Source organism: Colius striatus, chromosome 27 (genome assembly GCF_028858725.1).
Source record: "Colius striatus isolate bColStr4 chromosome 27, bColStr4.1.hap1, whole genome shotgun sequence".
Classification (NCBI taxonomy): domain Eukaryota; kingdom Metazoa; phylum Chordata; class Aves; order Coliiformes; family Coliidae; genus Colius; species Colius striatus.
The window spans coordinates 1,711,585-1,738,987 of record NC_084785.1 but is presented as its reverse complement, the minus strand read 5'-3'; the positions used below and the strand labels follow the sequence as shown (position 1 = coordinate 1,738,987).

Genomic DNA, 27,403 nt, shown 5'->3' with positions numbered 1-27,403 from the left:
ATGCCGTTAAATTAAAGCATAAAAGAAACACGCACGCACAGTCATGGTGGAATTCTCACTTTGATTCCCATTGATTCTTGAAGAATACACTGAACACAGCACCGATATCTCTGTTGTTACTCTGAGGCATCAGAAGTAGACTTGGAGTCGCCTCCCGTAGCACTGCCTGCATTAGAGCTGGGGAATGGTCACACAAAAGACCGAAGCCAAGGCGGCATTCAGCAGCTCTGCCTGCTCCGTATCCTCCATCACCAGGGCACCACCTCGTTCAGCAGCAGGCTCACATGCTCCCTCATCTTCCTTTTGCTGCCCACACACTGGAAGGAGCCCTTCATGTCCTTTACATCCGTTGCCAGATTTCATTGCAACAGGGCTTTAGCCTCCCACGGGGTCCTCAGACACCAAAGATACAAAGAGCAGAAGAGCTGACCCTTTTGTGTAAACTTCTACAGCCCAGATCAGCAAGTCTAAGTGCTGAAGGGCAATGAGCACGCCAGCCAGTGCTGAGCACCTCGGTACTGCTGACAGAGTGACAGCAGCAGAAACTGATCGCAAGCGGTGAGCTGTGATCATATGGGAGCAACCTGAGCTCGTCCCCCTCAAAACAACCAGCAAGGACCTTTCTACCAAGTTAGTTCCCTTGTGCAGAGGCAGTTTCACCATGTACTGGCCCGTGCAGTAGATGCACATGAAGAAAATGAATATTCACACCCCAGTGACTGTGCTTTTGTCAATGCTGCTTGTCCCAGCTGGTAGGTGCACAGCCAGGCTCCTGGGATGGGAGCTGTGGCAGCCCAGGGTGTGGTTGGCCGTGTTGCCACGGGCAGCAGCTCCCATTCTGATGTCACCCGTGACAGGAGAGGTCGGTCGTGTTGCCACGGGCAGCAGCTCCCATTCTGATGTCACCCGTGACAGGGGAGGCTGGTCGGTATAAAAGGGGCATTTCGAGGAGAACCTCAGTACCAGTTGGCAGGAGCTTGGAGAGCACTGGCCAACGGCCTGCCTTGCGATGGCTTTGCAGCGGGAGGTCGCTGACAGAGCAGAGGAAGGTGAGGGATGGCTGTCCCCAGGGTCCCCACAGGCGTTGGCTGGGCTGTGTGTGTGGCTGTGAGCAGTGCAGGGGGAAGGCGGCAGCCTGGGCCGCGTGCTGTGTGTGAGGCAGCGTGGGCAGCCTGAGCCCAAGCACTGTCCCCACGCCCGGCACTGCCCGTGGCCGAGCCCCTCACAGCGTGCTGGCCCTGACACACAGGTGCAGCCATGGCAGCGGCAGCGGTGAGGGAAGAACTCCGAGTGCAGGAGATTCTGCCCCAGTGCTGTGCCACGGCCCAAAGCAGCAGCGACAGGGACTGGCAGCGTATGGTAGGTGTGCAGCGCTGCTCTGCCCACGGCCCGCGGCTGCGGCGCCTGGGGCTGGGTCAGGGGCTCAGGGCCTGTGTCTGTCTCCTCCTCCCAGAACGAGGCATTGCAGTGTCTTGAAAGACAGAGCCAAGCCTCGTGGCAGCTGCAGGAGGACATAGGCGAGCTGCAGGTGACTTCACAGAGCCACAGCACAGGTGCAGTTGGATGGGCCGCAGCCGCTGAGCTCCTGCTCTCTTTCCACGTGCATGACAATAGTCTGGACCTGAACGGGCAGAACCATCTCAGAGTGGTGGTGAGTGTCCCCTGCTCTGCCCACGGCCCGCAGCTGCAGCGGCTGGGGCTGTGTCAGGGGCTCAGTGCCTGTGTCTGGCTGCTCTTTGCAGAAGGAGGAGGCCTTGACACATCTCCAACACCGAGACCAGGAGATGCGGCAGATGAGGCTGGAGACAGCTCAGCTGAGAATGGAGGTGACCCAGCTGAAGGTGAGCTCACAGAGCCAAAGCTTGCTTGCAACCCCTTGGATCAGCTGCAGCCCCTAAGCCTCTGCTTTCCTTTCCACATGCAGGAGGGGAAGCAAGAGCTGAAGAAGTTGCTGGAGCAGCTCAGAGCAGCAGAGGTGAGTGTCCCCTCCTGTTCCCATGCCCTGCAGCTGCAGTGGTTGGGGCTGTGTCAGGGGCTCAGTGTCTGCGTCTGCCACCTCCTCCCAGAGCTCTCAGGTGTTGCAGCATTTCCAAAGCCAAGGCCAGGAGATGCAGGAGCTGAGGAATGAGATGGCCAAGCTGAGGAATGAGATGGCCGAGCAGAGCATGGAGGTGACCCAGCTGAAGGTGAGCTCACAGAGCCAAAGCCTGGTTGCAGTTGGATGAGCTGCAGCCGCTGAGCCTCTGCTTTCCTTTACATGTGCAGGAGGAGAATCGTCACCAGGTGGCAAATAGCAGAAGGGAGGTGAGTATCCCTTCCTCTGCCCATGCCCTGCAGCTGTGGCAGCTGGGGCTGTGTCAGGGGCTCATTGCCCGTGTCTGGCTCCTCTTCCCAGAGCTCTGTGGTGCTGCAGCTATTTGAAAGCCAAGACCAGGAGATGCATCAGCTGAAGCTGGATGTGGCCCAGCTGCTCGCGGGGATGGGTCAGCTGAAGGTGAGTTCACAGAACCACAGCCTGGCTGAGGTTAGAGAAGGCCCCTGGAGATCAGAGGAGCCAGCAGGGGATCTGTGCAGAGCTCTGCACAAGGGGAAGGCATTGAGGAGATGCAGCAGAGTGCGAGAGGTGTGGAGGAGCTCCCACACCGTGGGGCTGGGGCTGTGGACACTGAGCCCCTGCTCTCTTTTGCATGCACAAGTTCATGGAGGAGGAAAAGCTGGGAAAGCTGGAGCAGCTCAGAATACAGGTGAGTGTCCCCTGCTCTGCCCACGGCCCACAGCTGCAGTGGCTGCAGCTATGTGTCAGGACTCAGTGTCTGTGTGTGGCTCCTCTTCCCAGAGCTCTGAGGTGTTGCAGCGATTTGAAAGCCGAGAACGGGAGATGCATCGGCTGAAGCTGGAGGTGGCCCAGTTGGTGGCGGGGATGGCTCAGCTGAAGGTGAGTTCACAGAACCACAGCCTGGCTGAGGTTAGAGAAGGCCCCTGGAGATCAGAGGAGCCAGCAGGGGATCTGTGCAGAGCTCTGCACAAGGGGAAGGCATTGAGGAGATGCAGCAGAGTGCGAGAGGTGTGGAGGGGCTCCCACACCGTGGGGCTGGGACTGTGGCCCCTGAGCCCCTGCTATCTTTTGCATGCAGAAGTTCATGGAGGAGGAGAAGCTGGGAGAGCTGGAGCAGCTCAGAATACAGGTGAGTGTCCCCTGCTCTGCCCATGTCCCGCAGCTGCAGCGGCTGGGGCTATGTCAGGGGCTCAGTGCCTGTGTCTGGCTCCTCTTCCCAGAGCTCTCAGCTGTTGCAGCATTTCCAAAGCCAAGGCCAGGAGATCCAGGAGCTGAGGAATGAGACGGCCAAGCAGAGGAATGAGACGGCCGAGCTGAGGAATGAGATGGCCGAGGTGAAGGTGAGCTCACAGAGCCAAAGCTTGCTTGCAACCCCTTGGATGAGCTGCAGCCCCTGAGCCTCTGTTTTCCTTTCAACATGCAGGAGCGGAATGAGGAGCTGGAGAAGTTGGTGGAGCAGCTCAGAGCAGTGGAGGTGAGTGTCCCCTCCTGTGCCCATGTCCCGCAGCTGCAGTGGCTGGGGCTGTGTCAGGGGCTCAGTGTCTGTGTCTGGCTACTCTTCCCAGAGCTCTCAGCTGTTGCAGCATTTCCAAAGCCAAGGCCAGGAGATCCAGGAGCTGAAGAATGAGACGGCCAAGCAGAGGAATGAGACGGCCGAGCTGAGGAATGAGATGGCCGAGCTGAAGGTGAGCTCACAGAGCCAAAGCTTGCTTGCAACCCCTTGGATGAGCTGCAGCCCCTGAGCCTCTGTTTTCCTTTCAACATGCAGGAGCGGAATGAGGAGCTGGAGAAGTTGCTGGAGCAGCTCAGAGCAGTGGAGGTGAGTGTCCCCTCCTGTGCCCATGCCCCGCAGCTGCAGTGGCTGGGGCTGTGTCAGGGGCTCAGTGTCTGTGTCTGGCTGCTCTTCCCAGAGCTCTCAGCTGTTGCAGCATTTCCAAAGCCAAGGCCAGGAGATCCAGGAGCTGAAGAATGAGACAGCCAAGCAGAGGAATGAGACGGCCGAGCTGAGGAATGAGATGGCCGAGCTGAAGGTGAGCTCACAGAGCCAAAGCTTGCTTGCAACCCCTTGGATGAGCTGCAGTCCCTGAGCCTCTGCTTTCCTTTCAACATGCAGGAGCGGAATCAGGAGCTGGAGAAGTTGGTGGAGCAGCTCAGAGCAGCGGAGGTGAGTGTCCCCTGCTCTGCCCATGCCCTGCAGCTGCAGTGGCTGGGGCTGTGTCAGGGGCTCAGTGTCTGTGTCTGGCTCCTCTTCCCAGAGCTCTCAGCTGTTGCAGCATTTCCAAAGCCAAGACCAGGAGATGCAGGAGCTGAGGAATGAGATGGCCAAGCTGAGGAATGAGACGGCCGAGCAGAGCATGGAGGTGACCCAGCTGAAGGTGAGCTCACAGAGCCAAAGCCTGGTTGCAGTTGGATGAGCTGCAGCCGCTGAGCCTCTGCTTTCCTTTGCATGTGCAGGAGGAGAATCGTTATCAGCTGGCAAATATCAAAAGGGAGGTGAGTATCCCTTCCTCTGCCCATGCCCTGCAGCTGTGGTGGCTGGGGCCAGGTCAGGGGCTCAGTGTCTGTGTCCAAATCCTCTTTCCAGATGCATAACATCTGTGAGTATGTGGATGCCAGTGAAAAGAAACAGTGTCAGCTGCAGGAGAAGCTGCCTCTGGAGATGGAGCGGATGAGAGTGGAGATGGTTCAGCTGAAGGTGAGTTCACAATCTGTGAGAGATCAGAGGAGCCAGCAGGGGATCTGTGCAGAGCTCTGCACAAGGGGAAGGCAGCGAGGAGATGCAGCAGAGTGTGATGGGTATGGAGGGGCTTTCACAGCACGAGGCTGTGGCCACTGAGCCCCTGCTGTCTTTTTGCGTGCAGGAGAAGCTGGAAAGGCTGGAGCAGCTCAAAGCAGAGGTGAGTGTCCCCTCCTCTGTCCACATCCCACAGCTGTGGCAGCTGGGGCTGTGTCAGGCAACTCAGTGCCTGTGTCTGGCTGCTCTTTGCAGTACAACGTGGCCTTGACACATCTCCAACACCAAGACCAGGAGATGCAGCAGGTGAAGCTGGAGACAGCTCAGCTGAGCATGGAGGTGACCCAGCTGAAGGTGAGCTCACAGAGCCAAAGCTTGCTTGCAACCCCTTGGATGAGCTGCAGCCCCTGAGCCTCTGTTTTCCTTTCCACATGCAGGAGCGGAATCAGGAGCTGGAGAAGTTGGTGGAGCAGCTCAGAGCAGCAGAGGTGAGTGTCCCCTCCTGTGCCCATGCCCTGCAGCTGCAGTGGCTGGGGCTGTGTCAGGGGCTCAGTGTCTGTGTCCAAATCCTCTTCCCAGAACCGTGCTAGGAAACATCATTTAGAAAGCAAGAAGAAGAAGGAATGTCAGCTGGAGGAGATGCAGCTGGAGATGGAGCAGCTGAGGGTGGAGATGGCCCAGCTGAGGGTGAGTTCACTGCACTACAGCCTGGCTGAGGTTGGATACAGCTTCTGGAGATCAGAGGCTCTGGGGCCTGACTGAGGAGCCAGTAGACAATCTGTGCAGAGCTCTGCACAAAGGGAGGCTGTGGCTGTGAGCCCTGAGCCCCTGCTGTGTCTGCTTGCAGGAAGAGAATCATCACACAACAGAAAAAGAACTGAAGCAGCTCAGAAGGGAGGTGAGTGTCCCCTGCTCTGCCCACGTCCCGCAGCTGCAGCAGCTGGGGCTGTGTCAGGGGCTCAGTGCCTGTGTCTGGCTCCTCTTCCCAGAACCTTTACAGAAAACAGTGCTTAGAAATGGCCACTGAGAAGAACAAGAAGCTGGAGAAGCAGCTGGCCAAGCTGAGGAGGCACCAAGAGAAGCAAAGCCTGGCTGAGGAAATAGAGAACAGCAGAGAGAACCGGAGCCTGGCTGAGCTGGGACTGGACAGCTCTCAGAACCGCAGCGTGGATGAGGATAGAGAGACCGGCACAGAGAACCACAGCCAGGCTGAGGTTGGACTGAATGGCTCTCAGAACTACAGCCTGCCTGAGGATGGACTGAATGACTCTCAGAACCATGGCCTGGCTGAGAGTAGAGAGAATAGCTTTGTGAATCACAGCGTGGCTGAGCGGGGCCTGGACGTCCCTCAGCAGCAGACCCTGCCTGAAGATGGAGAGCATAACACACAGAAACACACATACTGGTGAGTGTCCCCCCTGGCTGTCCCCTGCCCTGAGGCTGACTCCCACTCACAAGGCCGGGCTGCTGGGGGGTGCTGGGGGGCTCCTGGGGGCTCTGCAGCTGGCAGGGAGCAGCATCGCTTTGCCCTAGGCTGGGCTGTTTTCCCGGCCTTGTGGGGTGTCCTGCGCTGCCCAAGGCAGCAACGAGAAGGACGGGGAGCCAGCCCGTGGGGCTCCTGCCATCCTGTGGGCAAGATGGGCTTGGGATGCAGCCACCTTCTTCTGCCCCCCAGGAAACTCTTCCTGTTCTTCTTCTGCCTGATGGTCTTCCTGAGCTTCGCTGTGCCTTTTGTGCTGCTCTACAGCTTCTCCTATGAGCACAGGTTCGTCTACAACCTGCTCTTGTATGTGATGTCTGAGACAACCTACGCCAAGCTGGTGTACAACCTGGCAAAGATCATCATCTTCCTGTTTGGGGAGCAGTGACCTTGCAGCCATCCCCACTAGATCCTTTTGTTTCACATAGCACGAGACAGTCAATCAATGAGGGATGCAGCCAAAAAGAATTGTCTCCACCACATCTGGCAAGAATTAGGTGGCTGGTCTCTAAATGGGTGGTTGGGCACGTTGTTGGGAGGAATCATTTGTGTAGTTCTAGTTATTATAGGAATCTGCATAGGTTGTACAGGCTGCCCAGATGGGCTGTGGAGTCAACCTGGACGAGTTCCTGCGTGACCTGCTCTAGCTCATCTTGCTCTGGCAAACAAAATATATGTTATTGAAGGAACAGTTTTCCCATGTGTTTAAGTGGAACTTGTGTTCCAGCTTATGTCCTGTCACTGGATACTTCAGAAAACAGCATCATCCCGGCCCCTGACATCCACCCTTTCCGTACCCACACGTGTTGGTGAGGCTGCCCTGGCCTCCCCTGGCTGGGGAAAAACATCAAGTCTCTTTTTTTCTTTCCTGTTTTGCCTCCTCGGGGGCTGTCTCTCAGTGTACTCCCATCTCATCCCACCACCACACAGGGCCACCGCCTTGCTAGAGCCGAGGGGCCAGGGCTTGTGGAGGGGGACACACAGAGCCTTCTCCCTGCCAGGGCTGTGTTGGGGGGCTGAGCAACCCCCTAGAGACAGCAGGCACCCCCACTGGGCTCCACTGCGTGCCTGCGGGAGTCTGCGCGTGTAACACACGGCGCCGGCCCTCTGCCGTCCCAGCCCCGCACCGCCCGCGGTCCCGCCGTGCGCTCCCTCCCTCCGCCGCACGGGGGCGCCGCCGCAGGGGGCGTGGCCGAGGCCGCGTCGCAGCGCGCGCGGGGCGGAGGGGGCGTGGCCAGCGCGCGGCGCGTGCCTGTCGCGCGCCAGGCGGCGGCTTCGACGGCGCGGCCATGGAGCCCTCACGGCCCTTCCGCCTGCCCGGCCCCGGCCCCGCCGCCCCGGGTCCCCTCCGCGACCCCCGCGGCCGTGCCCACAGGCTGCCCCAGCCCGGCGCTTCCACCCGCCGGCTCTCCCCGCCGCCTCTGTCGGCCCTGATGCGCGGCCTGGGCCTGGACACGCGGCCCTGTGCGCCCGCGGCACGGCCCCTCGGTAGGTGCTTGTGCGCGGGGGATGGGGCAGGAGCCGGGCCTGGCCGCGGCGCCCACCGTGCCCTCTCCGTGCCGCAGGCCCGGCCGCTGGTGCCGCGGGGGATGATCAGCCTGCGGCGCGGGACGACGAGCGGGCGGCGGCAGCGCCGTCCCTGCACGGGCGGTGAGTGCTCCCCGGCCCCCTGTGCCCCCCCCTCACCTTGCGCTGGGTGCGGGCGGTGGGCTGCGGGACGCTCACAGGCTGCCCCTGACACCACCTGCCTCGGTGCCGTGGGCCCGCGGCCGCCTCGCCTCTTGGAGCCTCTCCGAGCAGGGAGCGGCCGCTGCGTGTGAGGCACGGGCAGCGGGGTTGCGGCAGGCTCTGGCGTGTCCCCGGCGTGCCGGGGCTCACCTCTGCCCCTGCTGGGCTCGCAGGATGCTGTGGCGAGGCAGAGGATGGGACGTGCTGCCCTGCTCCTCCGGGAGAGCCGCCGCCGGGCAGCCGCGCGAGAAGCCCCCTGGTGCTGCCGAACCCGCCGCCCCGCGCCCGCTGCAGTCGCGGCCGGCCCCGCCGCCCGCCCCGAGACCTGCCCCGGCCGCCGGCCTCAAACAGTGAGTGAAGCGGCAGCTCCACGTTTGGGGTCCGGGTGTTGTCCGAAGGGCAGGTTTGTGCCCGGTGTGCACACTGAGCTCTGCAGGCACACTCGTTAACTCACTGTGAAAGCTCTGGGCAGTTCCTCAGACACAGTTCCCCGGGGGTTCCCGGCCTCTGTTTCTATTTTGTACTCTAGCTCAATTCACTTTTCTCCTTTTCTCAAGCTTTAATTGCCCGTGTCAGACATTTGGGACTGTAACTGTTACCTGACAACCGTTTCCATTTGCTTCATTTGGATCTTCCTGATTAAATTAACCTGAGGCCAGGCAGTCCAATGGGCCTCTGCCTGTAGGGTCAATTACCCTTCTTCTCATTCAGCATATATGTTCCAATCTGGTGTTTAAAATCAACGTTTTCAGCCTGTTCTTTATCATCTTCTGACGGACACGTGGGCCACTGTTGCCAGCAGTGCCTCTGTGCTTTTGCTTTAGTTAGGGGATCCTCACCAAACTTATTTCAGTGAATTAGAGTATGAGAACAAGGAAATCATTGTCTCCAGTCCACTTCCCACCTTTTTTCCTGGAAAAGAACACTCTAAGCCATGAGTTTGTGCACTCCCGTCGCTGTCAGACCTAGGGGAGTGAGGTTTTGAGGCAGTTAATTCCTCTTGTGTCTTAACTCCAGAGCGTTCTCTGCTCTTGGCCACCCTCCTGTCTCGTGTAGGGCACCAGAGTTGAAGCCAGTGGCGAAGGGAACCCCTGTAACTGTGGGGCTGAACTCGGTTAAAATCCACTGCCAGAATGAAGCTGTCTACCAATACCACGTCACCTTCAGGTATCCGTGTGGGCACGGGGGGCCGGGCTCCTGGACACAGCCCCTCATGTCTTTGGCTCCAGCTTTTCCCCATTGTGGGGTTTTGGGAGTCCTGGGTGTGGTGTGGCTGGGGGGCAGAGGGGGGTGTGGAAGGAGCAGCCACCAGCAGTGATGTGTCCCCGTGGCTGGCAGCCCCGAGGTGGAGTGCAAGAGCATGCGCTTCGCCATGCTGAGGGAGAACCAGGCAGCGACGGGGGACGTGATGGCCTTCGACGGCTCTGTCCTCTTCCTGCCCATCCAGCTGCCCCAGGTAAGGGCTGATGTGGGTGTTGTAGCCAATTTAGGAGCATGGGGATGCCCTCCCTGCCCTGGGGCTCCCTCCCATCCTGTCTCCCCTCACAGCCGGTCAACCTGAAGGCTCAGAGGCTGAGTGACGGGGAGGAGATTGCCATCACCATCCAGCCAACCAAGGTCCTTGAGCCCACCTCAGATCTCTGCATCCCCTTTTACAGTGTGATTTTCAGGAGGTGAGGAAAGGTAGAGACCCTCCCTGAGCTTGGGGGAGGAGACCTTGCATGTGTTCCTGTGTACCCTGATCGAGGGGAACCTGCTTTAGCAGGGGGCTGGGCTGGAGGAGCTCTGCAGGGCCCTTCCCACCCCCACCATTCCTTCCTCCTCCTCCTTCCTCTGAGCCACAGCGCAGACAGCTTTTTATTTTTCTTTCCCAGGGTGATGAGAATCTTAAATCTGAGTCTTGTTGGGAGAAATTTCTTTGAGCCTGCCCGGGCCAAAATCTTGCAGCATTACAGGTGGGTGCTGCACAGGGCTTTCCTCCTGCTGCTGCCTGGGTGCAAGACAGGGACAGCCCCCGTCCTCCCTGGCAGGAGGGTGAGGCTGGAACTTGGGAGATCTTTGCCAGGTCAGCTCTCCTGGCCAGCCCTGCTTAGCCCTGACCTCAGAGAGCCTGTTTTCTGCAGTGCAGTTCAGGGGTGGTTAGCTGGGAGCTGGCAGGCAGCTGGAAAATAAATCCCCCTGTGTTTTGAGGGCTCCTGGATGAGCGGGACGGCTGCCCAGCTGCCCTGGCAGCGCTGTGCCACCGGCTCCGGGGTGACCTCAGGCACTGTTGGGCCTTTCCTTCTGGGCACAGGCTGCAAATCTGGCCAGGATACTCCATCAGTGTTCAGAAGAGGGACGGAGGCCTCTTCCTCGTGGTCGACTCCATCCACAAAGTCATCCGCAATGACACCGTCCTGAATCTCATGTAAGGGAAGGGAACAGCAGCCCTTGAGGGGCCGAGGGGGGTTTGCAGCAGCGCTGTGCCCGGTGCCATTTGGCTAGAGGGATGTTATTTCTGGGGTAGCACGGGCAGGGAACGTTGCTGTGAGCCTTTCCTCCTCCTCCCTCTCCCCATGCTGCAGGCACTTGATCAACAAGCATTGCCAAGGCAGTTTCCAGGACGAGTGCACCAGGCAGCTGGTGGGCTGTGTGGTCATCACCCGCTACAACAACCGCACCTACCGCATCGACGACATCGACTGGAACAAGACCCCGAAGGACAGTTTCACCCAGGCCAGCGGTGAGGAGATGACTTTCCTGGAGTACTACAGGTAGGACTGTGCTCCTGCAGCCTCACTTGGGTGAGCACCTGTCCAGCTCTGAGCCCAGGTGGGTAAGCAGCGATGGGAACGTCTCGCCTCGTGCCTTTTTGCCAGAAAAAACTACGGCATCACCATCAGGGAGCTGAACCAGCCTCTGCTCATCCACAGGCCCAGGGTAAAACAGAGGCCAGATGGCAAGGTGAGCTGGGGAAGGAGACTTGGGGAGGGACAAGTGGGACCCACGGTCTGTCCTTGTCATGCCCGTTGCTGATGATGCCTGCGCCCCCTCCCCACAGCAACAGACAGACCTGATCCTGCTCGTGCCGGAGCTCAGCTTCGTGACTGGCTACTCGGAGCTAAAGGGCAGCCGAGCAGTCAAGGTGAGAGTGTGTCCCCTGCTGCCCTGGGTTTGGAGAGCTGAGCCCTGAGCAGCCGCTGGTGGGGGCAGCTCAGACCCAGGGACTCCCCAGCCTGCCTCATTCCCCCGGCAGGACTTGATGCGGGAGATGCTGCAGAGCCCCAGGCAGCACTATGAGCGTCTCACCAGCCTCCTGCGCCAGATCAGGGACAGTCCTGAAGCCTCCCGGGAGCTCACATCCTGGGGGCTCATCCTGGACACAGACATCTGCAGGGTAGGGGCTCTGAGCTTCCCCTCGCCCTGGCAGCAGAGGCAGCGGCACCGGAGCTGCTGAGAGTTTCTGCTCTGTTCAGACCCAGGGCCGGGTCCTGCCCACCGAGAGGATCAACCTGCAGGGCATCTCCATCGTCCCTGGCCAGGACCTGAACTGGAGCAGGGAGGTCACACGAGAAGCCCCCATCTCAGTGGTGAGCCCACAGCTTGGCCCTTGCAACAACACCCCATTGCCTGAGAACCAGGAGGGTTTTCTGAGCGCTGAGCCTGCTGGAGCCCTTCCCTTGTTTATGCTGACTTGGTGCTTCAGCCTGTTTAACAATGAGTTAGAGGCCTGTGGTCGTGGTGTCTGCTTTCCCACCTCCTCCCACAGCAGCTGGAGGCTTCCAGACTGCAAGAACGGGCTGTCATGTGCCATTTAGGCGCCTCTTGAGCTGCTTTTTCCCCTGTTCCCACGGCTCCATGGGGCTGGAAGTCACCTGGCTGAGCTCTCCTCACCTCTCTCCTAGATCCCCCTGAATCACTGGCTGCTGGTTTACCCAAGGCACCTGCAGGCATTGGTGAAGGATTTGGTGGACACCATGCAGAGTGTCTGTGGCCCCATGGGCATGCAGGTGGGCGAGCCTGGCGTGCTGGAGCTGAACGATGATCGCATCGACACCTTCGCCAGGAGCATCCAAACCGTGCTGGGGAAGGAGGTGAGGAGGGGGGAGGCTCAGGGTGGGGAACTGGCTGTGGGGCTGAGCAGATGCTCGTGTGAACGATGCTTCTCTGCAGGACAAGCTGCAGTTGGTCCTGTGCGTGACCTCCAGCAGCAGGGACGACTTGTACAGGGCCATCAAGAAGCTCTGCTGTGTGCAGTTCCCAGTGCCCTCCCAGGTAGGTGAGGGGCTTGGCAGAGGGGGCCCGTGGGCATGGGGAGGCTCTGGGCATTTCCAGCCTTTTTTCCCTGCTTTGAGTTTGGGGTTTTTTCCCCCCTTGCCACAGGTCATCAACGCACACACCCTTATGGGCCAGCCGAGCAAATTGAAGGCTGTGGCACAGAAAGTGCTGCTGCAGATCAACTGCAAGCTGGGAGGCGAGCTCTGGGGGGTCGACATCCCCCTGGTAAGGGCAGGAGAGACCCACACACGTGTCTGCAAGCTCTGGGCTGTAAACTGTTGGGTCATGGGGCTTCCCTCTGGGCTGTGAACTGTTGGGTCATGGGCTTCCCTCTGGGCTATGAGCTGTTGGGTCAGGGGTTTCCCTCTGTGCTGCAGCATCTGCAGAGTTGGCCTCTCTGTTTTGTGTAGCTGGAGAGATCCTGGCAGGACAAAGCCAGAGGTGTCTGGCTTCTCTCTGACTACTTTTTATCTCCCCAGAAACAGCTGATGGTTATTGGCATGGACATCTGCCACAGCCAGGGCGCACAGTCTGTCATTGGCTTCGTGGCCAGCATGAATCAGTACGTGATGCCACGGGCAGGGGAAGCCTTCCCTCCCCCTCTGATCTGGGGCTGCTGGGGGTCCCACACCTCCCCTTTCCCAGGAGAAGAGGGGGAAGCCAATGCCTCCCCCCACCTGCCAGTTCCCCACTGGCATGTCTGTTGGCAGTGGCCTTGGCACTGTTTCACTGGGGGTGGGTTTGGTTGCTTGGGGGCTGCTCAGGTGGATTTTGACCACCGAGGAGGGGAGGGCCTGACCCTCATCCCTGCTCCATCCCCAGCATCCTCACCAAGTGGTACAGCAGGGTGGTCTTCCAGATGCCCCACCAAGAGATCACTGACAACCTGCGGCTCTGCCTGAGCGATGCTCTCCAGCACTTCCACGAGGTGAGGCTGAACCCCCAGGCTGGTGCTACCCAAAAAACCCTCCCAGGGGTTTCATATCTCCCTAAAAGAAGAGAAACTCCCCTGAACCTGCAGATGCTGCCTCTCTCTGCCCTGTCAGCCCTTCCGGAACCTGGGTTGAATTTCTTTTGCTGGAGCAGAGTAGGAGGAGGGGCTTTCTGCAAAGCTCAGGGGGAGGGCCTGAACTGACCAGGGAGGGTGTGGAGGCTCCTTCTCTGGAAGTCTTCAGAGCCCATCTGGACACATTCCTGTGTGACCTGATCTAGGTGGATCTGCTTTGGCAGAGGGGTTGCACTGGATGATCTCTAAAGGTCCCTTCCAATCCCCACCATTCTGTGCTTCCATGACCACCGAACTGTCAGCTCTGGAGCCCCAGTGGGCATCTGGTGCCCAGCTTCTTGCCAGGGAATCCATCACCCCCTTGCAGTCAGTCAGGGCTGGGAGGGGAAAAAGCCAATACCAATCCAGTTCCTTCTAATTCCTGCTTGTCCAGATGAACCACTGCTTGCCCAAGAAGATCGTCCTGTACAGGGATGGTGTGTCTGACAGCCAGCTGGAAACTATCCTCAAGTATGAGATCCCGCAGCTACAGGAGACCTTTAACACCTTTGACAACTATCAGCCCAGTGTGGTGGCCATGGTGGTGCAGAAACAAATCAGCACCAACTTCTACGCCCTTGATCCAGAAGAATTCGTGTCCCCTCCGCCGGGAACGGTCATGGACCACACGGTGACCAGCTTGGAGTGGTGAGTGGCAGCGGTGGCTCTGCCCTGCAGAGCTGCCCAGGCTGAAACCAACCCCCTTGGCTGCAAAGAACACCTTTGGGTGCCAATACAGACCCCCTTGGGTGCAAACCCAGCCCCCTTGGGTGCCAGTGCAAACCCCCTTGGGTGCAAAAAAAACTCTCTCAGGTGCAAAACAAAAGCCTTTGGGGGGGGGAGGAACCAACCCAACCCATTTGGGAGTGAAAAAAACACTCTGGATGAAAAATGAGCCCTCGGGGATGATAATCTTCCTGAGTGAAAAAACAACTTGGGTTCAAAAACAACTTATTGGGTGCAAAAAGAACAGCTTTAGGTACAAAAGCAACCCCCTGGTGTACAAAAAGCCCCCCCCTTGGGTGCAAACCCCCCTTGTCCTTCCCTCCCTCGCAGGCAGGATTTCTTCCTGTTGGCCCATTGCCCTCGCCAGGGCTGCAGCGTGCCCACACGCTACATCTGCCTGCTGAACACAGCCAACCTCAGCTGCGAGCACCTCCAGAGGTAGGGGCAGGGGGATCCCTGCCTGAACCCCCCAGCCTTGGGCCCCAGGAGGCAGTGGGGCCCTGGGCTGAGCCTGGGCAGTGGGTGAGGAGGCGGCTGGTGCCGGTCTCACCTCAGGAGCAGGATGAAGCCCCTCCTCTCCCTCTCTCCCTCTGCCCAGGTTGACTTTCAAGCTGTGTCACCTGTACTGGAACTGTTCGGGCACAGTGCGGGTCCCTGCCCCCTGCAAGTACGCCCACAGGCTGGCCTTCCTGGTGAGGCGGGTCCTGCACTGCAAGCCCAACCCCCAGCTCTGCAACAGACTCTTCTTCCTCTAGTTCCAGCTGGGCTCCAGCACCGTGCTGCTGCTGCCCAGCCTCCTCACACCACCGGCCTTGGTTTGCCTTCAATGTGGTTTGTCTTTTAACGTTCCTTGTTTCTGTCTGGTGGTTCTTGGGTTTAGGGCTGTTTTCAAAGAATGTTTGGAAAGGTTCTGGCATAGACCCAGAGCTGGGGGGGCTCTTGGGCTTCATCGGGGGGAGGAAGCTGGAGCACACCCCGTCTGCTCCCACTTCTCTCAGCTTGACTGGATCAAACTGCTCCCCCTGCCCTGCTTGCAGCTCCCCCTCCCTCCTGCCCTGTGCAGGGGCTGCATTCAAAAGCCAAAGGTTTATTGGTTTTCTGTTTTTTCTTGAGAGTGTTTAACCTCAATAAAATGTTTCTGCCTTCCTTTGGATGTGGGCTCAGTTGTTGGGGGCAGAGAGAGGGGAGGGATGTCCTGAGCCCTTTTTCCCTGGGGGATGTCCCAGGGTGGGGGGGGACACAGACACACACCCTCCCTGGCAGGAGCTGAGCCCGTCCCTCTGCCCTTTGCCCCCTGAGTTAATAATTCCCTGTTTTTATCCTTTTTTATTGGTGAACTTTGGCAGCCTCCTCCCTGCCTGGGTTTGGGCACAGGGTCAAACTTGGTTCTGAGGGGCTGAGTGGATGCTGGGGCTGAAGAGGTTGGGGGTGTGGTATTCCCACTGGAGCGGCTCCCCTGGCTGGGGATGGTCTGTGCAATGCCCTATATCCCCAAGAGGTGGGCAGGGGGCTTTGTGGGGTGCCCTATGCCCCCAGAGAGGGGTTGGGGGCATTTGAGGGATGCCCTGCGCTCCCGAGGGGGTCTGTTCAATGCCATGTACCCCCCCCAAGAGCTGGGCAGGGGCCTCTGTAGGTGCCTCGGAGTGGTTGAAAGAGGCTGAGGGGTGCTCCGTAACCCGGGGGTGTCTCGGTGGGTCTGTTCAGAGCCGTGTCTCGGGGGTCGGGGTGGGGGGGTGTCAGGGAGGCGGGGGCGTGGCCTCGGCGGGAGGGGGCGTGGCCATGCGCAGCGCCAGCCAATGGGAGCGCTCCCCGTGCCGGCGGCCGAGCGTGCGCCCTGCGCGGCCCCGAGCGGGCGGCGGCGGCGCGTGAGGTGAGGGCGCGCGCGGGCGGGCGCTGAGGGGGCTGCGGGGGCTCCGCGCTGGGCCCGGCGGCCGCGGGCGCTGAGGGGGCTGCGGGGGCTCCGCGCTGGGCCCGGCGGCCGCGGGCGCTGAGGGGGCTGCGGGGGCTCCGCGCTGGGCCCGGCGGCCGCGGGCGCTGAGGGGGCTGCGGGGGCTCCGCGCTGGGCTCCGCGCTGGGCCCGGCGGCCGCGGGCGCTCCGGGGGCTGCGGGGGCTCCGCGCTGGGCTCCGCGCTGGGCCCGGCGGCCGCGGGCGCTGAGGGGGCTGCGGGGGCTCCGCGCTGGGCCCGGCGGCCGCGGGCGCTCCGGGGGCTGCGGGGGCTCCGCGCTGGGCTCCGCGCTGGGCCCGGCGGCCGCGGGCGCTCCGGGGGCTGAGCGGGCTCCGGGCAGGGATGGAGGGACGGGCTCGGCGGCCTCCGAGCGGGTCTGAGCACCGGCATCGCGCCTCGGAGCCCGTGCACGGCCTGGGGGCAGCTCTGGGGCCGCCGCGGAGCCCGGTGAGGGCAAAGGGAGCGGCGGAGCGTGAGGAGAAGGAGCCGGGTGTGGGGCAGAGCAGCCAGCGACGGGGACTGGAGCCAGGCGAGGCCGGCCGAGGGGCAGCTGTGGGATGCGGCAGGGGCTGGGGGCGGCACGGAGTGGCAGGGCCGGGGCCAGATGGGGCCGGAGCGGCTGGGCACAGGGCGGTGCGGGGAAAGAGGGGAGAAGCAGCCGGGTGGAAGCAGGTCGGGGGACGAAGGGAGGCCATGGCCAACGTGGCTCAAGGCACGGAAACTCTCCCTGGCGGTGGCCAGCTCCTGCCCTGGCTGCCAGACGCGGCTCCTGCTCAGGAAGGATGTCGGGACCGCTGGCTGCAAACCTCCCTGGCGGGGTTGGTTTTGGGGACCCTTTGGTGCCTCCTCCCCCCGTTTCCCAGCTCAGGTTTGCGACAGAGTTGTCCCAGCGCGGGGTTTCGGGAAGGGTCTGGCACGGGGCTGCCGTTGCCAGGGCCCTGCTCGGCTTTGCCAGCGTTTTCTCCTTCCCGGCGTCACCTTCCCGCTCAGAGGGGGAGGTGGTTTGCGAGCGGGATCGATGAGCTCTGGGAAATGAACCCGAGCGATGTGGGAAAACATGAGGGGTTTTGCGTGGCCCTGGCACGTCCTGTGCGCTCATAAGCACCGGGCATCGCTCCCGGACGCGCCCCGTGGGACGTGCTCCTGGGCATCCCGTCCCCGTGCCACAGAGGCTGGTTCCCTGTGCCCCGTCCCGGCGCGGCAGCGAGCGATAAAGTAGGTCAGGCGCTGGGCTGAGCGCGGCACCGCGGCTCCCCGGGCCCGGGCAGAGGACGCCCTTGAAGGTAGCGGGCAGGAGGCCGGGGGGCTGCGGGGAGGGGGTTTGGAGGGATCCAGCTCGGCCGGAGAGAGCTCAGGAGGGGTGTGTGTCCCCAGGGGATTGCTGCGGCTCCTCGTTAGCCCAGGATGGGGGGCTCGGGTGTGTTTAGCACCCTCCTGCCTTGCCTTGGGGACACCATGGGGTTTGTGGGGGGTCACAGACCACCCTGTGCCCTTCGCCCTGAGGGACGGCTCCTCTGCCTCATCTCTGCCCCAAAACAGGCAGCGAGTCCGGGCAGTTCACAGCCCTGCCTGGCTCTGCTTTTTGTTTTCCACTTTGCTTTGGGTATTTTGGCACTAGAAGAGAGTTTTGGGTCAGGGATAATCGTTGTGGTCCGGACAGGATGGATCTGGGCAGGATGAGGGACGTGGGGCTGGCACAGAGAGGAGAAGGCAGCCCATGGCCCTGTTCCGGGATGTCGTGTCCCCTGGACAGGCCTTTGCCACTGTGGGCTGTGTGCCAGCACCTGTGTGTGTGCCAGCATCTGTGTACCTTGTGGGAGTCACTGGCCACCCAAATGACCCACGTGGCTGCTGAGGCATTGCCCAGGGAGGGACCCATCTGGTGGGGTGCATTTGGGTCGGGAGGAGGCAAGGGAAGGGGCCTGGCTGTCGCTGGGGGATGCTGAAGAGACAGAGGTGCCTCAGGTATCCTCGGCCTCAGCAGCCGAGATCGCTCCCCTGTTTTGGGAGGAGAAGGGGTTAAGCCAAAGCATCTGAGCTAAGCCCTGGCAGGAGGAGGCTAAAACCTCCCAGGCCTGGCTTGCCTGGAGAACAAAGCTTGAAAAGCTTGTAAAACCTAGGGGAATGTGGACGCTGAGGGGAAAACGAGGTCTAGGAGGAGGCCAGCGGGGTCCTGGGTGGGAACAGGGGTCATGCCGGGCTCAGCCTCACCGCCCAGTGCCTCACTAACCGAGCCCTGGGTTATTTTCAGAACAATTGTTTGGCTGAGCTTCAAAAATGTCTTGTGCTGGTGTTTTTTTTTCGGAGGAGACAGCTATCTGTGAGCTGTCGGCACAGCGTGGTGCCGGGAGAGGTGCTGGAGAGGCCGGCGGCGGCGGCAGCACGGCTCCCGTGCCAGGATCTGTCCCAAGCCTCAAACTGCTTCCCCTGAGCACAGTGAATTCTTTCTCTGCTTCTTACCAGTCCCAAAGCTGCTTGTTGCCAGAAGGGCGGCCCAGGCCCCGCTCCAGCCTCCCTCCTGACCTCTCTGAACCCCTTCATCTGCAGCCGCCTCGTGCTGGCGGCTCAGCCCCAGCTCCCCTGGCTCCCCGCTTCCATTGATCCTCGGTGCAGATGAAAGGAGCAGCCAGGGCAAGGATTGACTGTAGGCAAACCCTGTGAAAGCACCTACAGTTTGTGGCTGGGAAGGAACAACCCAGTTCATCTTAATTATGGTGGTTAAACTGTAACTTAATGAAAAAGCCACCTCTGGCCCCTGAGCTCCCACATCCTCCCAGCGCTGGCGTGGGCGGGCAGAGGTCCCCGAGGGGGTGTGTGTCCTGGCTCTGGGGGCTGCTGTGGCAGCTCTTCACCCCACTCACAGCCAAATCTGGCTGTCAGTGTTTGTTATTAAGGACACTGGGGTTTGTTGGCTGCTTTTCTGAGCCCTGGCTGCTCTCTCAAAGGGATACTGAGGTGCGGCACAGTGCCTGGAAGCCCCCCTAGTGCAGGGCTGTGGTGAGCATGGTGCTTGGGGAAGGGGTGCTGGGGGTTTTGTTTGGGGTGGGGGCAAAGCAGAGGCTCAGTCTTGTGTGGCTTGTGAAAAGACATTGAGTTCCTCCTGGGGATCTGGGTGCCCCCAGCAAGGTGGAGCTGCATGGTCCCCCCCCAGCCATCGGATGGTGGGCGGTGGGATGCCAAAGCTGAGGGCAGCACGTGGCTTCTCTTTCAGCATCCCTGCGACACCATGAACCCCAGCACAGGCCCCTGGGGCCGCTGCCTGCTCGTCCTGCTCTGCCTCCTGCCCTGCCCGCGGGTCTGGGCGGGCAGAGACGCCGCCGTGGGCCCGGTGCTCTCCGCAGCCTCCTTCCTTCAGGACCTCCTGCAGCGGTACAGCGAGAGCGAGAGCCTGAGCCTGAAGCAGCTGAAGGCCCTGCTGAACCGCCTGGACGTGGGAGTGGGGCACACCAACGTGTCCCAGCCCCCGCAGCAGCAGGTGAACCTCTCCCGGGTAAGCAGGGAAGGGGGAACCTCCACAGACCCCCCAAAGCATCCCGGCAGTGCTGCGGGGGGCTCACGGCCACGTGCCCGTCTCTTCCCACCCTCCAGTGCTTCAGCTCCATGGAGCTTTTCGCCATCCACAACCTGAGCGAGGGCTCTGCCGTGGGGCACAGCGAGTTCAAGGAGTTTTGCCCCACCATCCTGCAGCAGCTGGAATCGGGGGCTTGTGCCTCTGAGAAGCTGGAAAACGAGGAAAACGAGCAGACGGAGGAGAGCAGACCCAGCTCAGCCGAAAGTGAGTGGGGAACGGGGCGGGCACAAGGGCTGCCAGAGCCTGGACACGGAGCTTGGGGACAGGGGGTATCCCAGGAGGTGTGAGATGGGCAGTTTGGCAGCGATGAGCAGAGGCAGCTTGCTGAGAGCCCCCCGCGGCTCTTCCTCGGGCTGGTTCGTGCCGTGGGCTCACGCTGGGGATTTCAGCCCAGTGGCAGATGCTGCAGGTGGGAGCTGGATGATGGGAGGGACGTTGCTGTGAAGCCTCCTCGGTGGGAGGAGGGTTGTTTGGCACGTGTGGAGTCCTCCAGCCACCGAGCTCTCACACATCCAGGTCCTGCTGAAGCACAAGGTCTTGAATCGGCCGCTCCCCCGAGCACAGCAGTGGCTCGGGAAAGCCTGTTCCAAGTGGCTTCATTCCCACCCACACGCTGGTCTGTGTGGCAACTGAAGCATCCTGAGCACAGGCAGAGACACTCCGTTGGCCCCGGGGGGCACAGAGCCGGGGCTGTCGTGCCGCTCCCCGCGCCCGGCCGCGGTGCCTCGGGCTCCTCCCCGCCACGAGCCTGGGTAATGTCTGGCCCCCTTCGTTTTTCTTTCATTCTGCAGTGTGGGGCTTTGGTTTTCTCAGTGTGTCGATGATTAACGTGGCCTCCCTGCTCGGAGTCTTCATCGTACCGTGTACCGAGAAGGCCTTTTTCAGCCGGGTCCTCACGTTTTTCATCGCGCTCTCCATCGGCACGCTGCTCTCTAACGCGCTCTTCCAGCTCATCCCAGAGGTGCGGTACAAAGTCCCTGCCTCTCTCCCGTCTCCGAGGCCAGCCCTTCTGGGTACCCTTCTCTGCCTCCACCCTGCTGAATCCAACCGATCCCTCCACCACCCGAGGCTCAGGGCTTTGTCTCAGGGGCTCTGCAGGGGCTTTGTTTGCGCTCCTCCCAGCACCAGGAAACCCCTTTGAGCGAGGAGGCCGTGTCCTCTGGCCCTGCTGGGTCCTTGCAGTGCTGCTGCCCAGCTTGCAGGTCCTGGAAGGCGCTGGGAGAAGCTGTTTCCTGCCCTGGCTCAGCTTTGGGAGGGAGTTTTTCCCCAGAGAGCCACCAGCTACCTCTCAAGTCATCCAATTTTTTGCAAGTACCCAAATTGCCGTTTTTTTCCCCCCCTCCTTGGTTTCCCAGAGCGACGTTGCCGCCGGGGTTTTGGCTGACCTGAGGTTTCCTGGTGCTCTGATGGGACTGACGGATGCAACTTTAATTGCCGTGTTAATTGCCCTGTTCTGGAGCTGAAGAAGCGACGCCCGCACGCTCTCGGGCCGTGGACTGGGCACCTTCAAAACACCTGGGCTTCCCTGTGGCTCCGGGGCAGGTGATGAGCTGGATCCAAGGCTCCAGCCTGAGAAACCTGCAGCGAGGTTCCAGCCTTCCCCCTGGGCAGAGCCTTTGCTGCTGCCGGGGTTTCGCCCGCCCGCTTTGCTCTCGGGCAGCGAACGCCTCGTCTGTGTCGCTGAGGGAAATGTTTGTTTTCAAGGCTCCTTTTTCAGCTCCAGAACTGACATTTTGTTGTTATTATTTGCTGAAGATAAAAAACCAAACCAGCAAAGGCTTTTGTTTCCTGCTCTGCCAGGAACTGAAACGCCTTCCGTGCGCTCTGTCCTGCCGGGACTCGGGGGGACGGAGCGTACGAGATGCTCAGGGGACAGGGACCTGTGTGCTGGGTGTTCCCACGGGGAGCAGAGCTGGGGTGTTGGCTCTGAAACAACCCAAAACTCAGCCCAGAGAGCTGTTTGCTCCGAGGCAGAGCTCCTCTCCGGGTCGTCTGGGGTGAGCTCTGCCCTCTGAGTATTTCCAAAGCCGCTCAGCACCAGGTTCTCCCCTCATGCCAGATGAACAAGCAATCACTAATGAATGTCCTCTTCTCTCCCTCCCTCCTTTCTCTCTCTTTCCTTTTGGCGTGGATCCCTTCCCCTGCCTCCCCTTCCCCACGCTGATCTGCTTTCCCTCCATGGCCCCCGGGGTGGGTTTGTCCTGCAGTCTGGGGTTACGGTTTCCTCTGCGTCACCGTCATCTCCCTCTGCTCGCTGGTGGGAGCCAGTGTCGTACCCTTCATGAAGAAGACCTTTTACAAGCGACTGCTCCTCTACTTCATAGCTCTGGCGATTGGAACTCTCTACTCCAACGCCCTCTTCCAGCTCATTCCCGAGGTAGGGTGAGGACCGGGGGGGTCTGTGCTTTTCTCTCTCTCGGGGGCTGGTTCTCTCTCGCTCTGGGGAGCCGAGAGTGAGGTGACGGAGGCTGGAAGGCCCTCAGGACTGCGGCCAGAGCTGCTGTTTCACCCTTCTTTTGGAAGGGAATCTCTCCAAGGAGACCTCTATTTTGCTTCAAGCAGAGTAGAGCTATTTAATGCCCTTTGTGTCAACCACAGAGGGTTTCCAAGCCTGTTTTTAGCATCCCTGCTCCTCTGCGGGGTGGTGGATCCCGTGCTGGCTTGGCTGGGGAAATGAGGGCAAGTCAGGGGGCACGAAGACATTTTTTGAGGTTAGAGGCCAGGGGCAAAAAGACAAAGGATGCTGCTGGGGACTCTTCCTCAGTCCTGTCACTTGTCCCCTTTTGCCTGCAGGCCTTTGGGTTCAACCCCCAGGAAGATTATTACGTTTCCAAGTCCGCTGTTGTGTTTGGGGGCTTCTACCTCTTCTTCTTCACAGAGAAGGTCCTGAAGATGCTGCTGAAGCAGAAGGACCAGGTGAGGCTTGAGGAGGGGCTGCTCAGGTGGGGAACTGGTAGAAACAAATGGATGGGTGACATCCCCCCTCTCCTGTCCTGCAGCATCATCACGGGCACAGCCACTATGGCCCCGAGGCTCTGCCCTCCAAGAAGGACCAGGAGGAGGGGATCACTGAGAAGCTGCAGAATGGGGACCTGGACCACATGATCCCACACATCACCGGCGAGATGGAGTGCAAGACTCCCTCTGGGGATGAGAAGGTGGTGGTGGGCTCCCTCTCTGTCCAGGTTAGTGTCCCCTCCCATGGAAAACAAATGATTCCGGAGCCCATTGCACCTCCCTGACAAAATCCCCTGTGAGTGCGGGACAGAGAACAGCTCGGGGCCAAGCCCTGTGGGGATTTCAAGTGTGGAGGGGAGCGGTGGCACCCGCAGCCTCGGCCCTCAGATGAAGGAGCACTCCCTAGTGACCCCCCTCTTCTCTCCTTCCTCTCTCCCTTTCCACCTGGGCTGGCGGGGCAGGACCTGCAGGCCTCGCAGAGCGCGTGTTACTGGCTGAAGGAGGTGAGGTACTCGGACATCGGCACGCTGGCGTGGATGATCACCCTCAGCGACGGCCTCCACAACTTCATCGACGGCCTGGCCATCGGCGCCTCCTTCACCGTCTCTGTCTTCCAAGGGATCAGCACCTCGGTGGCCATCCTCTGCGAGGAGTTCCCACACGAGCTGGGTGTGTGAGTCCTCAGGGGAAAGGCGCTGCCAGGGCTCTGGGATCTGCCCCTGCAGCTTCCCTGGTCCTGAGAGAGAGAGAGAAAAGCAAGCGTGGGGTGGGATAAACAGAGTGAGGATGTGGTGGTGGGAGGGGAAGGCGAGGCTGGAAACTACACTGAGTAATCACAGCTCTAAAAATAACGAGGTAACATGATGTCTGAGATGTAAATTTAGATGGAGACATCTGAAGGAAGGAGTTTGGTTTGGGAGGGGGGAGGTGGGCAGTGGTTTGGGTTTGAATGTCCGGATTGATGGCCGGGAGCTGGCAGGCAGCTGCTGTGGTCAGTGCTCGGCACCAGCGGGCAACCAGGAGCCCACACTTGACCTCCTGCAAAAGCACCTCACTGCTGCCCCCTCCCTCCTCATCTTGCCCATCTTCTCCCCCCAGGGGACTTTGTCATCCTGCTCAACGCCGGGATGACCATCCGCCAAGCGCTCTTCTTCAACTTCATCTCTGCCTGCTGCTGTTACCTGGGCTTGGCCTTTGGCATCGTGGCAGGGAGCCACTTCTCTGCCAACTGGATCTTCGCCCTGGCTGGGGGGATGTTCCTGTACATAGCACTGGCTGACATGGTAAGTGAGGAGCTCAGGGGATGTTTGCTCTGTCCCTCTGGCCAACGCTCCACCTCCCGCGCTGGCCACGCCGTCACCCATGAGAGCCCTGGCACAGGGTGGGTGAATATTTGCCAGGGGGTGGGAAGGATGGAGCCTGGCTGTGGCTGAACCTGTGCTGTGGCTGACCTTTGCCCTTCCTCTCTCTCCCAGTTCCCTGAAATGAACGAGGTGAGCCGGGAGGACGAGCAGAACGGCAGTGCCCTCATCACCTTCGCCATCCAGAACGCGGGGCTGCTGACGGGCTTCACCATCATGGTGCTGCTCACCATGTACTCTGGCCAGATCCAGATCGGGTAGGACCAGCCCAACCTGCAGCCCTGGCCCAGTTTTCACATTGTTTTGGGATTGGGTTTTTTTGGGGGGGAGGGAGGGGTATTTCTTTGTTTTCCTTTCCTTTTCCTGCTGCAAGCATACGGCGGTACCTGTGCGGGCACTGACATCACACTGCAGAAGAGACATTTTTCAGGCAGTTCCACAGACTTCATTTTATTTTTGGTTTAAGGCTGATGGGGAACTTAATCCCCTTTGCCACAGGACTAAACTGACCAGAGGATCTCTTTCCAGTGTCATATCCCTTCTCACATCTCCTGGGAAGGACAGTGTTGGGAGGTAGGAGCTCCAATAGCTCCCCTCCTCCTGCAATGGGATGTGGTGTTCTCCTGACCCCCTTTAATGTGGTGGAGACAGACACTTCTTGGAGAGTTACCTGCCAGCTGGTCTTTGGAGCTCTGCTCTCCAAGCACAGAGGGCTGCTGAGGAAGAGGAGGTTCAAGGAGCACAGCTCATCATTTGACCATCATCCTCGCTGTGTCTTCAGAAACGTCTCTGGAGCCACATCTGGGTTTGACTCCCGTCCTGCCTCAGCAGCACAGATGATGATGCCCTGGGAAGAGCAGGGTGAAGAGAGAGGGGTTTTTTGGTTTTGAGGTTTAAAAAAGCACATTCTGGGCATCAGCCTTCGGAGCAGAGGACACCAAAGCACCAAACTGCCCCTCGACGCCTGGGCTGTGCAGTGGGAGAAGGCTGGGCAGGATGTCCTGACCCTCCCCGAGGTCCCTGCTGCTGTACTGCCGGGGGGAAAAAGCCCCTTTCTTCTGTGAGAGCAGCTGCGTGGCGATGCTGGTGAGGAGAGGGGCAAGGGCAGAGTGGGACAGTGAGCCTCAGCCTGGCCACAGCCAGGGGCTTGTTCCTTAGACGGGGGCTGAGCTCACCCTGACTGAACAGACACCGGTTTTTAAATGCTGCTGCTGAGCTTTGGGGTGGGGGAGGGTGGGGGGTTTTGAAAACAAAACAAAACTAGACTGTGAACCTCTTTAGGTTGTGTGTTTCCAGCCTTAGGGAGTAGCCAGAGAAGGGTGTCCACAGCTCTGCTTTCTGGGCTGGCTTTCCCCAGATTCACTAGGTGAATTGATTTATTATCATATTGATAATGTTGCCCACCCCACCCAGGAACTCAGTTTGCAGCCACGCTGATAAGCAGGAGCTGGTTGAGGAGCCTTCCCCTAGTGGGTACAGTGCTGGAGGGGCACAGTGTGGATGGTTTGGGATGTGTTTTGGTGTTTTGTGCTTCTCACTGAGCGTCTTCCTTCGCTCCCCAGCTGCTGGGGTGGGGGGGGTGATGGCCATCCTGTCACCTCACCCCGGTGCTGCTCGGTGCTGAGGGCTGGAGCTGAGGCTCCTCACATCTTCCCTTTCCTGTTGGAAAGCCAAAGTGTGTTGGAAAGAAGGTGTGCTGGGTGGTTTTCTGCCTGTTGGCATGTGACAAGGGCCCTCGGTGCTTGGCAGAGCCTGGGGTGGGCTCAGCACTATCCTGGTCACGTCTCACCCAGGTTTGATCGCTGGCTGTACCTCACTGTAGCTCCTGCTTTGCCTTAGGTGCCAGCTGGATCATGTTCCTTTTAGGCTCCTAAGGGTTGTCACTGAGTCTCTAGGTCTCTGTCTGTTGAGATGACTTTGTCCCCTTGGTACCCAGAAGGTTAATTATCTTGGGAGCACCCTTCAAGCCAGAGGGACCGCACAGTCCCTGGGCTGCTCGCTGCTGTGGGTGATGCCTTCAAGGAGAGACAGGCTCTGCTTTATTCCTCCCAGTGTCTCTTGTTTGTGTCATTGTCCCTCTTCCCTCCATGCTGGTCTGTGGGACAGAGCTGTCCTGAAGCAGCGTGCCTTGTCCTGCCTCTGGCACCTCACACTCATTACCTGTTGCTGCTGAATTCTCAGCAGCTGGGAGCAAATTGGTATTGGAAACTCCTTTTCCCTGCTTGAGAGAGCTGCAACCCCGTCTGACTGACTTGATGTGGAAAAACTGAGTCCCCTGAATGGCATACGTGCCCTCTCTTTCTCTTGCAAGGAGGTATTTGGAAAACACCGTATTGCTGGCGGCTTTCCACGGGGCAGAGGGCAGCTGTGCTGCTGCCAGGGCCGAGCTGGGGCTGGCAGGAGCCCTTCAGCAGCACGCTCAGATGGAAAAACCTCTGCCTTGGAGGTGAAGGGAGGAGGGGGAAATGTTGTTGTCTGTGCCCTGGAGAGCATGAGGTGCTTGTAAACTGTGCCAGGGAGGTCCTCTGCATCCCTGAGAGCTGGAAACATGGCAAGGACGCGTGACATTGGGCTTTCTTGGAGCTGGTACGAGCCCCTCACAGTTGGTACAGCCCCTTGGGAGCTGGTACGAGCCCCTCAGCACCCGGGGTGGATCCTGAGTCTGTTGTTTGTCTGGTTTCGGGTTGAATCCTGTTTTCTTGTCAACTGAGTTGATGTTGAGAAATCTGCAACTGGAAGATTTGGGGAGGGAGGAGGATGGGGAGGGTGTGAAGGGGTGAAACCCCTCAGAGAAATAAGGCTCCTGGCAGAGGGACCTTCCCTCAGCTGAGGACAGAGCTCTGGTCCGTGGCTCGGGCAGGCTGGTACCCGCCGTTGGGGAAGGGATGGGCCAGGAGGACGAGGAGGGAAAACGACCCAAATGGAGCTTGTTATGGATTTGCATCCGTGTTTCCCTTCCCGTGTCCAGTCCAAGCTCAAGTTCCATCTCAGTATTTCAATAACTCAGGTGTTGTAAGAGATAACCTGTCAAAACAAAGAACATAACTTATGTCACGTGAATTGTACAGTTATTTGTAAAATTCCATGAATAAAACCGATCCTGTACTGACAGAGGCTCCCCGGCAGGCCTGAGGGGCAGAAACCTCCCCGGGGGCCGTGCTGCCGGGACCGTGAAGGGCCGGGAGCTCCTGTGGGTCGGGCTTTTCCCAAGGAGAAGGGTTTGAGGCAGGCTGGAAGGGCCGGGTGATGCAATCCTGCTTGTGCAGTGCGGGGTGCCCGACGGAAGGTGGCACTGGCAGCCCCGCCATCGCCCTGGCCTGGGCCTGCCAGGCCTCCAGGAGCACCTCTGGAATTTAATGGTTTATTGGGGGTTTGGTTTTTTTTTTCTTTCTTTTAAATGTTATTTCCAAGCGCTGGTGTTTGGCTGGAGAAAGGCTGGGGGGTGTTGTATTCCGCTCACACAAGGGAGCCTGACTGGAAGCAGCATTATTTATGTCCTTGCTTCCTCACCCTGCGTGAGGGGAAGGAAACAAACCCCCCC

General features: G+C 59.8%; 3 protein-coding genes across 4 annotated transcripts; all 3 read left to right on the top strand.

Moving 5' to 3' along the window:
* The first annotated feature begins 954 nt into the window (after positions 1–954).
* On the top strand, positions 955–6,959 carry LOC133628032 (trichohyalin-like). Its single transcript, XM_062015756.1, has 21 exons — positions 955–1,359; positions 1,454–1,651; positions 1,743–1,841; positions 2,067–2,186; positions 2,266–2,304; positions 2,396–2,494; positions 2,697–2,744; positions 2,837–2,935; positions 3,135–3,185; positions 3,277–3,396; positions 3,480–3,530; positions 3,622–3,741; positions 3,825–3,875; positions 3,967–4,086; positions 4,170–4,220; positions 4,330–4,431; positions 4,641–4,751; positions 5,046–5,144; positions 5,228–5,278; positions 5,638–5,688; positions 5,780–6,959. Exons 1-21 carry the CDS (start codon positions 1,258–1,260, stop codon positions 6,197–6,199), a joined length of 2,202 nt encoding a protein of 733 aa, XP_061871740.1. The 5' UTR covers positions 955–1,257; the 3' UTR covers positions 6,200–6,959.
* A 600-nt stretch (positions 6,960–7,559) lies between these two features.
* Positions 7,560–14,994, top strand: PIWIL2 (piwi like RNA-mediated gene silencing 2). The gene is made up of 22 exons (XM_062015755.1): positions 7,560–7,758; positions 7,836–7,920; positions 8,172–8,348; positions 8,852–8,882; positions 9,065–9,165; positions 9,337–9,454; positions 9,547–9,671; positions 9,873–9,953; positions 10,292–10,405; positions 10,563–10,751; positions 10,857–10,941; positions 11,039–11,122; positions 11,234–11,374; positions 11,454–11,567; positions 11,883–12,071; positions 12,151–12,252; positions 12,361–12,480; positions 12,735–12,817; positions 13,078–13,183; positions 13,695–13,948; positions 14,357–14,464; positions 14,625–14,994. Exons 1-22 carry the CDS (start codon positions 7,560–7,562, stop codon positions 14,779–14,781), a joined length of 2,763 nt encoding a protein of 920 aa, XP_061871739.1. The 3' UTR covers positions 14,782–14,994.
* Positions 14,995–15,864: 870 nt separating this feature from the next.
* Positions 15,865–24,165, top strand: SLC39A14 (solute carrier family 39 member 14). 2 transcript variants are annotated; one of them, XM_062015799.1, is made up of 9 exons: positions 15,865–15,896; positions 19,184–19,462; positions 19,561–19,747; positions 21,751–21,920; positions 22,337–22,459; positions 22,543–22,728; positions 22,963–23,170; positions 23,600–23,784; positions 23,977–24,165. In XM_062015799.1, the coding sequence occupies exons 2-9, from the start codon at positions 19,199–19,201 to the stop codon at positions 24,121–24,123; spliced, it is 1,470 nt and encodes a 489-aa protein (XP_061871783.1). In that variant the 5' UTR covers positions 15,865–15,896; positions 19,184–19,198; the 3' UTR covers positions 24,124–24,165. The 2 variants fall into 2 exon arrangements, with proteins under 2 accessions (XP_061871783.1, XP_061871782.1); XM_062015798.1 differs by lacking the exon at positions 15,865–15,896 and adding an exon at positions 17,194–17,255.
* The last annotated feature ends 3,238 nt before the right edge of the window (positions 24,166–27,403 follow it).

Bases quoted from the DNA above. Each gene is read 5' to 3' on its own strand.
- LOC133628032 (XM_062015756.1), top strand. From the start codon at position 1,258: ATGGCAGCGGCAGCGGTGAGGGAAGAACTCCGAGTGCAGGAGATTCTG. The intron at 3,876-3,966 runs GTGAGTGTCCCC...TGCTCTTCCCAG, and splicing joins AGCAGCTCAGAGCAGTGGAG to AGCTCTCAGCTGTTGCAGCA. The intron at 4,087-4,169 runs GTGAGCTCACAG...TTCAACATGCAG, and splicing joins ATGAGATGGCCGAGCTGAAG to GAGCGGAATCAGGAGCTGGA.
- PIWIL2 (XM_062015755.1), top strand. From the start codon at position 7,560: ATGGAGCCCTCACGGCCCTTCCGCCTGCCCGGCCCCGGCCCCGCCGCC. The intron at 10,752-10,856 runs GTAGGACTGTGC...CCTTTTTGCCAG, and splicing joins ACTTTCCTGGAGTACTACAG to AAAAAACTACGGCATCACCA. The intron at 13,949-14,356 runs GTGAGTGGCAGC...CCTCCCTCGCAG, and splicing joins ACGGTGACCAGCTTGGAGTG to GCAGGATTTCTTCCTGTTGG.
- SLC39A14 (XM_062015799.1), top strand. From the start codon at position 19,199: ATGAACCCCAGCACAGGCCCCTGGGGCCGCTGCCTGCTCGTCCTGCTC. The intron at 19,463-19,560 runs GTAAGCAGGGAA...CCCACCCTCCAG, and splicing joins AGCAGGTGAACCTCTCCCGG to TGCTTCAGCTCCATGGAGCT. The intron at 22,729-22,962 runs GTTAGTGTCCCC...CTGGCGGGGCAG, and splicing joins TGGGCTCCCTCTCTGTCCAG to GACCTGCAGGCCTCGCAGAG.